Consider the following 14,579-nt stretch of genomic DNA (forward strand, 5'->3'; position numbering starts at 1 on the left):
GTCCTCCGCACCTATGGGAGATCGTCGCCTTGGCATCCTTCTCCCTTCACCCTTTTGGCCAGTCGCACCAGAACCTCCGGCAGCTGCATCGGCCGCAGAGGTAGAAGCATCTTTATACGCTGTCTGCACCTGCACCTCAGCAGCAGACCCCCAGCAACAGATGTAACATGGACAGTTTGGGTAGGGGCATTGTGCTGCACAAATGGACTAGCAGTAGTAACCTCTAGCCCTTTGCCTTTCAAGGGTTGGTCAAGCCTTGTAATACAAACAACCTCCGGACTCTGCGCTTTGTCATGCTTGGTTGTAGCAGCGGTCTCGGTCTCCTTCAACGTTTCCTTCTCAAGAATAACTTCGCCCGCAGGCTCCTCCACTGTCTTCTCAACCTCCTTCTCATTTACCTTGGGAGGCTTGATAACAAACTTGGGTTTCTTGAGTTCTGGCTCTTTGGCCTTCTCTAGCTTAATACACCTAACCTTCTCAGGAGTTTTCTTCAACGCTTCTGCAGAAGTGAAGTGTTAGAACTTTTACTAAGGAAGAAAAGAAGAGTTTGGAAAACGCACCACAAACCTGGTGAGAACTTGTAAAGGGACTGCAACCTACTTTGTTTCCCTATCATAGGGGCCGCGGTTGTTTTCTGCGCTGGCTGAGCTCCATCGGCGCTCTCCTCATGGGTCCTCTTCCTAGTCACCAGTTTGGGACCTTCATCAAGTTCTTCTTTCTTCTTCCTCAGGGATTGATGACGGGGTCGCGCCAGACTTAAGAGCCCTAGACCCGGCGCTCCCTGAACTCTTGGATGCAGCCGCGCTGCTCTTTTTCTTCTCACCTATACGTGACAACCCTTCTAATGAGTTGCTTGCAACTACGTAGTCATCAAGGTTACTCTGTCGAAATCTAAGAGTACCTGTTTTAGGAACCGCAGCAGTCGTGCGGGTGCCTCCGGTCTTCTCACTGGTCGCGCCGGTATCAAGGATCACTGTCTTCTTTGAAGGTTTCTTCTTCAAAGGGGCTTTCTTCGGTCTCTCCTCTGGATCTATCCCTCGGTCGCGTAACACACCTGCAAATATGTTAGACCATGAGCTCAACTCTTCTTGCGACGAGCCTACGGACTCCTCGCTGGAAAGAAACAAGATCTTCTATCCAGCAGAAGTCACGCCGCACAAAGGTCTTGGTTTGGGAAGTTGCGCACCTTTGGTTGCGGTAGGAGGATTAGCAAATGCTCCTGCTGGTGGATAGAGGAAGTTGCCCTTGATCTACTCATACCAATAGACTTCACCTGCTTCTAGCAGGTGCACACCCATTGACCCACCAAAAGTGGGGAATGCAGCCTGATAAAGCTGCGCAACGGTAGTGAAAAACAACAATCAGGCGCAGGTATATTACAAGAAGGGGCGAAAATGATAAGGCATACCTTCTCCATTAAACATTAGAACAGGAACATCTTCACTACGCTCCGGCCATTTATCACTCATGGTCGCGGCAACCAACACCTGCTCACTAAAAATACGGTTTGGTGTCGCGAGTAAATGCATGTACCAGTCAGCCCCTTTTGGGATAGGAAGTTCTTCCTTCTCGATCTTATCCCACTCCCGAAAGATCATCGTGATTGACAGCACTTCTTCCCTAATGAAGAAAAACTTCATCTTCCAGTCATGGAAGCTCTTTGGGGGGCTTATCAGGATCTTCTTTGCAGCACTACGGTTACCAAAGGAATAAATCCCAATATTCCTAATCAACTGATAAAAGGCTCGGAACTTGTCAACAGTAGGTTCCATCCCCTAAGATCGGCATAAAGACTCGAAATGCCTAACCCTAACCATCCCCATCGGACTCATCTGCGACATATGGAAGCCATAAAAGTGCAAGATGGAGGCCATGAAAGTAGTGGCCGGCAACCGGAAGTTACCTTCAAGAAAGAAGTCAGCAAACAACGTTATGTAACCCGACAGTGCGTCGGCGGCCGTCTGGCCCTGCTATGGATAACGTGCATCCCATTCAGGAGGAAACTGAAACCCTCTCATGATCTGTTCGAACAGTCCCTGGTCCCATTTGAGAACCGGGACTGGACCTTCTTCGACTTGAACTGCTTCTTCCTTAGCCATGATATCAGAATAAATAAGTTGGATGAAGATCTGCTAGTTTTCTGAAAAAAAAAAAAAAAAAAAAAAAAAAAAACTTGAAGATTTCTTATGAAATCTTTGAAGATTTGAAGGAAGTTTGAAGATCAGAGAGAGAAAAGAGAGAATGCAGAAGAATGGTTGTGCAATTATCTCTCTATTATCGGATATATATACCCATCGCATTTAATGAGATGGGTAAACGTGTCGAGATCACCGCGCGCGTAACCAACCAGCAGCCGCCACGTAAGGCGGGATTCTCAGAGTGACAGTTACCATGCGCGCGTGGGCCTCACTTGCCTGACAAAAAGACGAACCGTCAGCGACAGCATGATGATCGACGTGTCAGCAGTCAACTCAACCGTCGCCATCAACGACATTTGCACCAACCTATCAGAATTCAAATTTCGAGGATTTTCCCACCTAAACTTACAATGAGACTTCATATTGAAGTTAAACAAGGTTGCACCGCAGGTATCATCAGTCAATGATCATGCACGCCAACCCTCACAAGCAACAGCTATCAAGAAGCAAGCCTGTTGGTCGCGCTGTAGTAATTGACAACCACTCACACGCGCGCCGGCCAACATGACCTCGACAAATGCTTCAAAGACCAAGACACTTTCTTTTTTCTAAGTCCAGAGCTCCAACCATTTACTTCGCGCATAGAAGCAGCACTGGACTGAGGGGACTTGAAGGGGTATGGTCCCAAAAAGCCGCGCAGACCAATCAGGTTGCGCGCTGAACCATACTCCTTATACATCAATCTGATTAATCTACAGACCCCGCGCGGACTACTTAGGCAAAGCATAACCCACGCGCGAGGTCCAACCAAGATCTAAGATCAGATTCCACAATTAGCATCCTGAATGGAAGCCCTCAATCCTTAAACCTTGCGCCGACTAGTTGGACACATGCCAAGGGTCGCGCAAGGGTAGCGGCGCAGGTTCATTCCATGAGGCACGAAAGGTACGAGTGGCAGAGGTTCAAGCCATCCAGCGTCCAACAGGTTGTATTCTATCGTGCTCCACGATTAGCAATCGTATAGGAGACAAAAGGTACACAAGGACGCCTACGTGGCACCAATCAGGGGGCGGCGACAACTGCCCCATGATCTCCACTCACCTGCTGATGTCAGAGAGACAACAAGGACGACAACCCGGACACGTGGCTCCAATCAAGGTGCACCAGCACCGAGGATCTTTTAGAAGACAGTAACGGTCATCACCAGAGGGACAAAGCGGATATTTCTTGTTGTCGTCTTTAGGCCCAAGGCCCATCAGCTCATCTCCTTCTACACCACTCTGCTATAAATAGGAACCTTCATTCACAGGTTAATTCATTCTGTTCTCTAATAGAGAAAAGTATACTCATTGTTATGTTTTCTTTGAATGATCAGATTAAGATTTTGAAGTATTTTCAAAGTACTTTAATCAAAAGTGACGCACGAAAGAAGAAATCAATTTATTTATCTAGCTTAAGTAAGGACAAAAGAAAGTTATCTTATATTTCAAATACTATGCATAAAATTGCAATATTCATGATTCTCATTGAATAATGGAGTGGGGGGTGGGGTACAGATTTTAAAACACCGTCGTTTTATTAGGCATTAGGGCTCACGACAGTGAGAAACAGTCATCCAAGGAACCCGTGATCACAGACTGGATCTTCTGCTACTAGCATATTCTAATTATTGCATCTTTTTCCGTGCTTGTTGTCTCCAAATACAATTCTTACAGATTATTTTATGCTGTCGTGTTACTAACAACTAACCTAAGTTTACATATTTTGTCGTTATTACTTGTCCACAGTAAACCAAAAAACATCCACCAATTCAAACATTTTTCATTGTCACATTCATAGTTTCTTGAGAGAAGTTGAGAATGATGGGTGTTCTTCGTCTTTGTATCTTTGCATTCATGTCTCTTGCTTCTTTCGCCGTTAATGCAGATGAATCTTTAACCCTGAATGATGATATTCTGGGCCTGATAGTCTTCAAAGCATCTGTTTCTGACCCTTCATCACAACTATCCTCATGGAATCAAGATGATGACACCCCATGTTCGTGGAAGTTCATAACATGCAATCTGGTAACCCGCAGGGTCACCAGAATCTCACTCGAAGGGATAAATCTTTCTGGGAAGATCGGTAGAGGGCTCGAGAAGTTGCAAAGTCTCAAGGTACTATCACTAGCCAATAACAACTTCACAGGATTCATCAACCCTGAGCTATCACTTCTTACCAATCTTGAACAGCTTAATCTTAGTCAAAATAGCTTTTCTGGTCGAATTCCGGGTTCTTTAATGAACCCGGGATCCATTAAATTTCTTGATTTATCAAGAAACTTATTATCAGGACCGGTTCCTGAAGAACTCTTCAGGAACTGTTTACTTCTTAGATCACTTTCCTTATCAGGAAATAACCTTGAAGGTCCAATTCCTAGCTCACTTTCCAATTGCAAAACCCTAAACCATCTTAATCTTTCCAACAACCGTTTTTCGGGTAATCCAGTGTTCGAATCCGGTATTTGGACATTGATCCGGATCCGAACACTGGATCTTTCTCACAATTGGCTGTCCGGAGCCATACCCAATGGTGTGTTTGCTTTACATGATCTAAAACAACTTGCTTTAAATGGGAACCAGTTTTCAGCAACGTTGCCTTCTGATATTGGTTTGTGCCCACATTTAAAAACCCTAGATTTAAGCAACAATCTTTTCATAGAAACAGTTCCTGAATCTTTTCATGCTCTTTCTTCACTAAGTTTTCTAAATCTAGCCAATAACAAGTTGACCGGTGAGTTCCCTCAGTGGATAGGAAGCTTGACTAGCTTGGAATATTTGGACTTTTCTGGCAATGGTTTGACCGGAATCCTACCGGAATCTATTGGTGGATTAACATCTTTAACTTACCTAAGTCTTTCTGATAATAGTTTAAGTGGTACCATTCCATTGTCATTAGATTTGTCCACTAAACTATCAGTGATTTCATTAAGTGGGAATAAGTTCAATGGTAGCATTCCGGATGGTTTATTCGATCTCGGGTTCGAACAAATTGACTTTTCAAGGAACGAACTCACAGGTTCCATCCCTCCAGGTTCGAGTAAACTTTTTGAGTCTCTTCAGTCACTAGATCTATCCGAAAACCACCTTACCGGGGATATCCCTGCTGAAATTGGGCTGAACTCTAAGTTAAGATACTTGAACTTATCATGGAATAATTTTCAAACAAGAATGCCTCCAGAGTTTGGTTACTTTCAAAACCTAACGGTGTTAGATCTCCGAAATGGCGCGTTTCAAGGGTCCATACCAAAGGAGCTTTGCGATTCGGGTAGCCTCGGAATCCTTCAGCTTGATGGAAATTCTTTCACAGGATCAATACCTGATGAGATTGGAAACTGTTCTTCCCTCTACTTGCTGTAAGTCTTCTTAACACAACACAAATAAGCAACTTACATGCTTTAGTCACGGGATATAAATTAAAGTTTGTTTGTTTAAATTGTCTGTAACACGTTTAATAACAATCTAAAGGGGGTGGCAAAATAGTAAAGGCTGAGTGTCATGGTTACTAAAAAAGAAAACACGTATAAATATCACAAACATAACTTTTTACTTTTCTGTAGGAATATAAATGCAAACACTTTTTCTTGTTTCTCAAAGAGTTAGAAAACTGAGTCAAATAACTGATCGATTTCTATATATATATATATATATATGTTTTTTCGTTTTTAAATACATTGATATAACCAGAAAACTTGTTAAGTTACATCAAAACAGAAGGTAGACGGGCAACAAGCTGCGCCGCCAACCCTTTCTGAATTGCAGTGTTATTTTTTACCCTCGTCATGCTTTTCATCAAATGATAGTGTAATTCTTTACCCATGTTATGCTTTTCATCAAAGAATCACCGAAGGAACCCACTTTTTCATGGGACTTCCAACGAATCTTTCAATGTGTTTTAAATGCCACTGAGAAAGGAAAAAGGAGAAATGATGTGGAGAGGGAGAGAGGGCATAGAGTAGAGAGGAGAAATGATCCGTAAATAAGGGCGGTGACGGTCATAGAGAGAGATAGAGTTAAATGGGAGTGAGGAGAAAGGAAAAAAGGAGAAATGAGTTAATGTGGACGGGGAAGAGAATTGAGTTGAATATGAATAATTGTGGAGAGAGAAACGAGGAACAGAGCGAGTGAGGATAGAGAAATGAAGAGAAATGAGTTATTTACATTGTGGAGGGGAGAAAAGGAAAAGAATTCACAAGGTTTAAAGGAACAAAAGGAATACCAAGCTACACAGAGAACAAAAATTAAAAGCCTAACTCGTTTTTGTTACATTCCAATGTATGTAAAAAGCCATTAAACTAGTTCATATGTTTTTTAAATTTTTTTAAAGAATTAAATACACATGTGTAGGAAACGTAACCGATACATTAGTTGTGCGTAAGCCAGTTCTGTTAACGAGTTGAATTTGTTTATATATTCTTTTATGAATTTTCACCCTTTTTATATTTTTAAAATTGAAAATAAAAGATGATTTATTTTGTATTTATATGTTTATTTTGAAAACATCAATTTTAAAAATCAGTGTATATGTGGATTACATTTGTGACTTTTACTGTTTTTGATATATTCTTCAATTCTAATTCCAAAGATGATGTCTGTACACAGGAGCATCTCGCACAACAATTTGAGTGGCACCATTCCAAGATCAATGTCACAACTAAAAAAACTGAAGATCCTAAAGCTAGAATACAACCAACTCTCCGGCGAGATACCACCTGAGCTCGGTGAACTTGAAAACCTTCTGGCCGTAAACGTATCATACAACAGGCTCCAAGGAACACTTCCATCTGGTGGCATATTCCAAAGCTTAGAACCAAGTTCCTTGGTGGGCAATTTGGGTATTTGCTCACCACTCCTGAAAGGACCATGCAAGTTGAACGTACCAAAGCCTATTGTTGTTAATCCACTTCCACATGAAAATCAAAATGGAAGACATAGTGGAGATGATGAAAGTGATGTACCTTCAAACAGCATGCAACGACATCATTTTCTTAGCGTATCCGCGGTTATCGCCATACTAGCAGCTGTGATGATCTCTATTGGAGTTCTGGTAATAAGCTTGCTCAACATCTCGGCTAGGAGACGCCTCACGTTTGTTGATAATGCGCTTGAGAGTTGCTCGAGTTCATCGCGATCCGGAGCTAGTTTATCCATGGGGAAACTCGTTTGGTTTGATTCAAAAACTAATCCTAATATTTCTTGCATGGAAAACCCTGAATCTTTTTTGAGAAAGGAGAATGAAATCGGTAGCGGGGTGTTTGGGACGGTCTACAAAGCTTCGATAGGTAATGGAGATCGCAATGTTGTCACGATCAAGAATCTTGTTGTGTCGAATATGATTCAGTATCCTGAAGATTTTGATAGGGAGGTTCGGGTTTTAGGAAAATTAAGACATCCAAACCTTGTGTCACTAAAAGGGTACTACTGGACTCCAAAATTACAGCTTTTAGTGACTGATTATGTACCAAATGGTAGCTTACAATCCAAACTCCATGAAAGATCACCTTCAAGTCCACCTCTTTCATGGCTAAATAGGTTCAAGATTCTTCAAGGAACCGCAAAAGGACTTGCTCATTTACACCATTCCTTTTGTCCTCCAATTGTTCACTACAACATCAAACCGAACAACATTCTTCTCGGCGAAAACTTGAACCCGAAGATCTCAGATTTTGGGTTGACACGAGTTCTATCAAAACTAGACAAACATGTCATGAGCAACCGCTTTCAAAGCGCGCTAGGATACGTGGCTCCAGAGATGGCTTGCCAGAGCTTAAGGGTGAACGAGAAATGCGATGTTTACGGGTTTGGGGTCTTGATTTTGGAGATAGTGACAGGGAAGCGACCTATCGAATACGGGGAAGATAATGTGTTGATACTTAATGAACAAGTGAAGGTTATGTTGGAAGAAGGGAATGTGTTGGAGTGTGTTGATGAGAGTATGGGAGAGTATCCGGAAGAAGAAGTGTTGCCAGTTCTTAAATTGGCATTGGTGTGTACTTCTCAGATTCCTTCAAGCAGGCCATCAATGGCAGAAGTTGTTCAGATATTACAAGTTATCAAGACACCAGTTCCTTGTAGGATGGAATCGTATTAGGACTATAACTTGGTGTGTTTATTTGTTGTGTGATTTTATTTATGTTACTCTTGTATTGGATGATTTCAAGCAATTTGCATAAAACAAAACGAAAATGGAAACAGAAAACTAATAGGATAACTGAATTATAGAAGTTAGATCTTAGCTATTGAAGATAATGATGCGATCACTTTTTATTAGGGGTGGCAAAATAGGTGGGTTGGGCAGGTTTGGGTAATGTGTTAGGCTATGAGGTGTGGATGGAGCCTCATGGGGCTTTATCATGCCACCTAGGCTCCATGTCATGGCCATGTCAGCATGGGGGCTTTATCATGCCCCCCTTTAATTTGGAGGGGTGAATGGAGCCTCGTGTCATGATTATCTAATTATTTTTTTATTTAAATATTTATTTTTTAACTAGAAAATAAAAACAAAACACAACTTCATTAAAAAAAACACTAGATAATTTCATTTAAAAAATAAAAACACTACATAATTTCATTAAAAAAAACACTAGATAATTTCATTAAAAAAAACACTACATAACTTCATTTAAAAAATAAAACCACTACTCGCCGTCTGTGCCGAGTCCTCCTTGTTCAGATAAAACCATAGGTGCTCTGTCAGATCGGCTCGAAGGTTTTGGTGTGTGTGCCTAGCCCGTATCTTTGCTCGGATATCTTCTTTCTCAGCGTATGTTAGTATTGGGTTTGTCGGTTGGATACTTTCATCATAGCTTTCTCCACAAAATGCTCTACCAGAGTCCTCCAATATCATGTTATGCAAAATGATACACGTATAGATAACGTTTCTCATTTTACTTTTTTCAAGTATCTTCGAAGGCTGGGTGATGATAGACCATCTTTTCTTTAACACACCGAAAGCCCGCTCGATATCTTTTCTTGCTGACTCTTGTTTTTTCTTGAAATACAATCTTTTTTCGTCATCTGGACACGAGGGACTTTTTACCAACGTCGCCCACTCGGGATAAATACCGTCTGTGAGATAATAGCCATATTTATACTGCACGTCGTTTGCATAGAATGAAGTATCTGGTGCAACACCGTCTATGACATCGTCGAATAGATTCGAGGTCATTAAAACAGTAATGTCATTGTTCGTACCAGCCATGCCAAAGTACGCATGCCAAATCCATAAATCTTGAGAAGCGACCGCTTATAATATTACGGTAGGACCATCGTGGTCACCACGATGATGTTGCCCTTTCCAAGCGGTTGGGCATGCCGCCCATTCCCAGTGCATGCAATCAAGACTTCCCAACATTCCAGGAAACCCATGTAAGCGCTGATGGGCCTCGTATAGAATTGGAACGTCGGCTACGGTTGGCATCCTCAAATATCATCTCCCGTGCAGAGAGATTACACCTAATAAATTATTGCTAATTTAAAAATAATAACGACGTAAAAAAATAATAAATACTAGTGTTAATAAAAGTTACCTTCACAAAAATTTTCAAGAGACTCACGACACATTCTTGACGACATCCTTAAATACTCATCCCACGCATCACTCGATGTGCCGTACGCTAGTTGCCTAATTGCTACCGTACACTTTTGTAGTCCAGAGAAACCAACCTTGCCACTTGCACTTACCCTACGCGTGAAAAAAGGGGATTCACCCGCAAGATCATTGGAAATTTTAACGAATAGTCGTCGGCTCATACGAAACCTACGCTTAAACTGATCATCATCGTACACGGGAGTTTCACAAAAATAATCTTGCACTAGACGTTCATGAGCAGCTAACCGATTTCGTTCAATAGGCGGTTGTCTGGTACGCGATGCAGAGGATTCGGCTTCTTGCAAATAATTAATCGCCTCCTGCGCCATGGCGGTAACCATATCAACAAGAACACCGTCGGATGACGAGCTCGAAGAAGACATTTTTAAGTTGTGATTGGTGTGTGTTTTAGTTGTGATTGGTGTGTGTTTTGCTTGTGATTGGTGAGTTTTTAGTTTAGAATTGGTTATATATATAATAAAATTAAGAATTTTTTTTTTAAATTCGACCGTTTCACAACGGTCATCTTTGACCAACTCATACTCGTTCAACGCGTTTCAGCTCGCTACCACCATGGCGGGTCTTCAATGGCGCCCCGGCTATGGCGTCGGGGGTGTGGTCGATGGCGGAGGGGGGCGCTATAGGCGTCCAGCTGGCGAGGAGTGGCACCCCACACCCTCCAGCCTTAGGATGGGTATGGGTTAGGATGGGTTTGTGTTAGGATAGGTTTATTAAAAAATGGGTTAGGATGGGTTTAGATAAAGATGAGTTTTTGTCAAAATGAATTTTTGTCATTATAAATTCAATTACCAACTACCATCATCACCACCACCACAACCACCACCACCACCATCCACCAAAACCGCTAGTGAACCACAACTTCATCTCTTTTATTACTTTCACAGCACCAAGATTCTCTAATCTTTGAAAAAATCCATTAATAAGTGAATGTAAATGACTACATTTGGCTTACAATTTTGTTTCACCATACAAATTAAAATTACAAAGGCACCATCAATATCATGTTGTTTCACGTACGTGTCTATGATTAAAGAATAGCTAAACTCATCTAATGAAATATGTTCTCTAATCATAATTTTATGCAAGAAATCGCGTCTTCTAAGTTACCATTTTTGCAGTAACCATTAATCATTTAATTATACACACCAACATCAAGATTCATACCTTCTTGAATTGCAAGTTCAAAGAGTTTCATGGCCTCATGAGTCTCTTGATGTCCAATAAATCCATCAATTAAAGTTGCATAAACAAATTTATCAAAAGGAATCTTGTGATTAAGCATTTAGAAAGCAACTTCTTGGCAACAAGGAGTTTACCTTTTTTGATCAGAACATTATACCCCCGCATTAGGGATACTCCTCTTGTGTCGATCTTTTCCAAGATTATTATTGCAATTTCAGTCTCGCCTAAAGTAACAATCTCGTGAATAAGAGAATTATAGGCTAACAGGTCAGATTTTTTTTCTATTATTAGCCGTTTTAACAAACAAATCTAAGGCCTCCTTGTAGTTTTGGTGGATGATGGTGGTGGTGGTGGGTGGTGGTGGCGATGATGGCGGTGGTAGGTGAATGTAATACTAATGAAACCACAAGATGCATACTACAAGAATAAAAAGGTAGTTTGGTCTTTTTACCCAAAATCAAACGCTAAAGCAGATGGTCGTTAGATGAGATGGTCGTTAGAGGCAAGGGTGCAGACTATGAAAGATTGAAACCAAGAAGGTGCAGAGTGTAAAAGTAAAAGTTTAAGGGGGGCATCTTGTCCCGCCGTCAAACCACATGAAGGCAACTTGTATTTACTCTCTGCTTTTTTATATATTGATTTTTAGCTTTGTGAATATCATTATGTTTAAAAAAATATATGTCATAAATATTTTTTTTAATAAACGAGTTGACTCGACAAGCCACAAGCTGGCTCTAGCTTTTGTCGAGTTAAGACCGAGTACAGTTCGGCTCTCCTCGTTTACATCCCTACAAACAAAAACACATGTCCGGACTATATCAAACCAATTATTTACTAATTAAAACTCAATAAGGTGAACTAAGAAAACTCTCACTTTTAACTTTAATACTTTTTCAAAACACAAAACAAAATAACTGTTTGTAACTAAGAAAAGGTGAGAGTTACAAATGAGATATGTCCAACTAATAGTAAAAATCCAATTAAATACACTAATTAAATTATATACACATGCTTGATCACAATAATTTAACCAAATTTAGATGCGAAATTCTTTTTTTCTTGAACGGCAAATTTTCATAATTCTTGTCGTATATGAGACTTGAATGCAAGATCTTTACCTCGCAAAACTAGGTGTTTCAAGTTTTATGTTGACAATTGACCACAACCCTATTGGTAGAAGCGCAATTCTTCTATTAGAAATTAAATAAAGAGTAAACTGCAATTTTACCCCCTGGGGTTTAGGGTGATTGGCACCCTTACCCCCCCTAACGAAATAATTGCAATTTTACCCCCCAACGTTTGCTGTTATGTCGCAACCTTACCCCCCGGCTTCAAATTTGTTGACTGATCTGTTGACTATAACTTGAAATGACTATAATGCCCTTTCATATTACCCCCTGGGTTTTGTTCACTCTGTGATATTACCCCCTGCCACCACTGCCACCGCCATTCACCATTACAACCACCACTGCCACCTATCTAAGGACTACTTGTGTAATTGGTACTGCACTTCATAAAAATTACATGAAAGATTTGGATCTTAAACCACTTCTCTCTCACACACACTTTCCCTATGTTATTCGATGGCTGCCCCACCACCGCCCATCTTCACCGCCAACTTCAATAACCACACTGATGATGTTCAGTTTGAATATTACATGAAAGATTTGGAGATTAGGGAAATAATCACACTGATGATGTTCAGTTTGAATATTACATGAAAGATTTGGAGATTAGGGAAATAATCACACTGCTCCCCACCTCTGGCGACCAAGAACCCCCAACGTTTACCACCATCATCGTCTACTATATCTCAGATCCGCCCACCCCCCCCCCAACCCCAAACCCCCACCACCTCCCTCTTCACAACCACCATCGCCTAAAACCACCATCATTTTCGCAACCACATATCTGTATGGGTTTTTTGCGATATGTGTGTGTATTACCCAGATATTGTGACAACCCTCATAATTACATGTATCCGTACAATTAATTAATATTAAATTTGTGCTTAATTACCGTGCTTAATTACAACTGTTGATATAAACTGCTTTATGATTTCTGCATCATACATACATGTGCATCACACTTCATACTGTCACACCATTTATTACACACCAACTTTAGTGACAAACTTGATGCACGAAGCACAGTTAGCACAATGGGTGGATAACCCAGAAATATACTGACAGTGCCAGTACATAGACAGACAATGTTTTGAGGCCAGTATGAGCCAGAGACAAGGTATTACACTAGTATGGTATGTAGGGAAGTGAGGACCATAAAACTGCGTCACTAAGTGATAGTTAAAGTGTCGGGAAGTGCCTAAAACCCACTCAAGGTGCAGAATCCTGCATTAATTAACAAAATTCAGCATTGTAACATGCTAGTAAGGTGCAAAAATATGGCAAAATGGTCCTGTATGCTTTCCTAAGTGTCGGGAATTAAAAGTGTTACAAAAAGATACATAAAAGACACTATGCGGTATAACTTAGCACTTTAACGTAACGGTATCTAACCGAACAACCGGACATTACCTGAAACACCAAAATTTTGCCAGATACATTGTTTAATTATTTCTTGGCTAGTCATGATCCCCGAACACCTTATCAGCCACTAAAATATCTAGTAAACTAGCTAAACTAATTATATGCTTGGTTTTGAGTTATAATCTAACTAATGGTTACATGTTACACTTTGACCCCTCCCCCTAGGCCTAGTAATCGGCCATCACCACCATACCTCCACACCATACCTCTTAGATTTTATCTAATATTTTATTGTGATCTTTGCTTGATTTCTTGAACATAATATTGTGTGAAGAGATTATAAGTATGGTGCTCTAAGATCTCCATCATATCATTCATATCTTCACACAACCTCACTCATCCCTCTCACTCTCCTCTCTCCCTCTTGGCTCACCTTAGGACCGCCACCACCACCACCTTGTCACCACCATTAATCCATTTTCAAGCTTCATTCAAGTGTTAGAAGGTGATTCTTGGAGCTTGAAGCTTGTGGATCATCAAGGAGCTCTCTTACTTGCTTTTACACACCAAATTTCATCATCTTTTTCACAAGTGTTCTTCCCTAGCTTAAAGCTAGTAGTAAGACCTCTCTTAACTCTTGTTTACTTTTAATTTTATGGTTAAAAGATGTAGTATGATGAAATACTAGAACTCTAAAGAACATGAACTAAAACCTTGAACATAAAGTTTATATAAAGATGAAATATGATGAAATATTGTTAGTATGAAGTTGTTTTGAATGTGTTTATGATTACTTGTTGATTCTTGGTAGTGTGATGTTAATCATCATATGGAACTTGTTACATCATGGTTAAAAACATGATTTAACAAGTTAGGAGGTGATCATGGGTTTACATAAAAAGATCACCTTCATATTTAGACATGAACTTGATAACAAGGTTATTTCTTGAAATATAAGTAAACAAAGTGAGTTGATGATCGTATGGATCCGAGGTTTACAAATGGTTTTTCCTAAATAAACCAAGTTTAAAATATGGTTTTTAAAAGATCATGATTCTTACATATACTTACACTATTTTTAGAAATAAAATAAGTATATGGATGCTAGTGAAACATGAAA

At 40.4% G+C, this 14,579-nt stretch overlaps 2 protein-coding genes across 2 annotated transcripts; one reads left to right on the plus strand and one right to left on the minus strand.

Annotated features, from left to right (window-relative positions):
• Nucleotides 1–3,678: 3,678 nt before the first annotated feature.
• Nucleotides 3,679–8,362, plus strand: LOC110929623 (probably inactive leucine-rich repeat receptor-like protein kinase At3g28040). The gene is made up of 2 exons (XM_022172780.2): nucleotides 3,679–5,532; nucleotides 6,779–8,362. Exons 1-2 carry the CDS (start codon nucleotides 3,998–4,000, stop codon nucleotides 8,265–8,267), a joined length of 3,024 nt encoding a protein of 1,007 aa, XP_022028472.1. The 5' UTR covers nucleotides 3,679–3,997; the 3' UTR covers nucleotides 8,268–8,362.
• A 436-nt stretch (nucleotides 8,363–8,798) lies between these two features.
• LOC110932026 lies at nucleotides 8,799–10,150 on the minus strand. Its single transcript, XM_022175387.1, has 2 exons — nucleotides 9,706–10,150; nucleotides 8,799–9,313 (listed from the first exon to the last, which is right to left on the minus strand). Exons 1-2 carry the CDS (start codon nucleotides 10,148–10,150, stop codon nucleotides 8,799–8,801), a joined length of 960 nt encoding a protein of 319 aa, XP_022031079.1.
• Nucleotides 10,151–14,579: the final 4,429 nt, after the last annotated feature.

Source organism: Helianthus annuus, chromosome 15 (genome assembly GCF_002127325.2).
Source record: "Helianthus annuus cultivar XRQ/B chromosome 15, HanXRQr2.0-SUNRISE, whole genome shotgun sequence".
Lineage (NCBI taxonomy): Eukaryota > Viridiplantae > Streptophyta > Magnoliopsida > Asterales > Asteraceae > Helianthus > Helianthus annuus.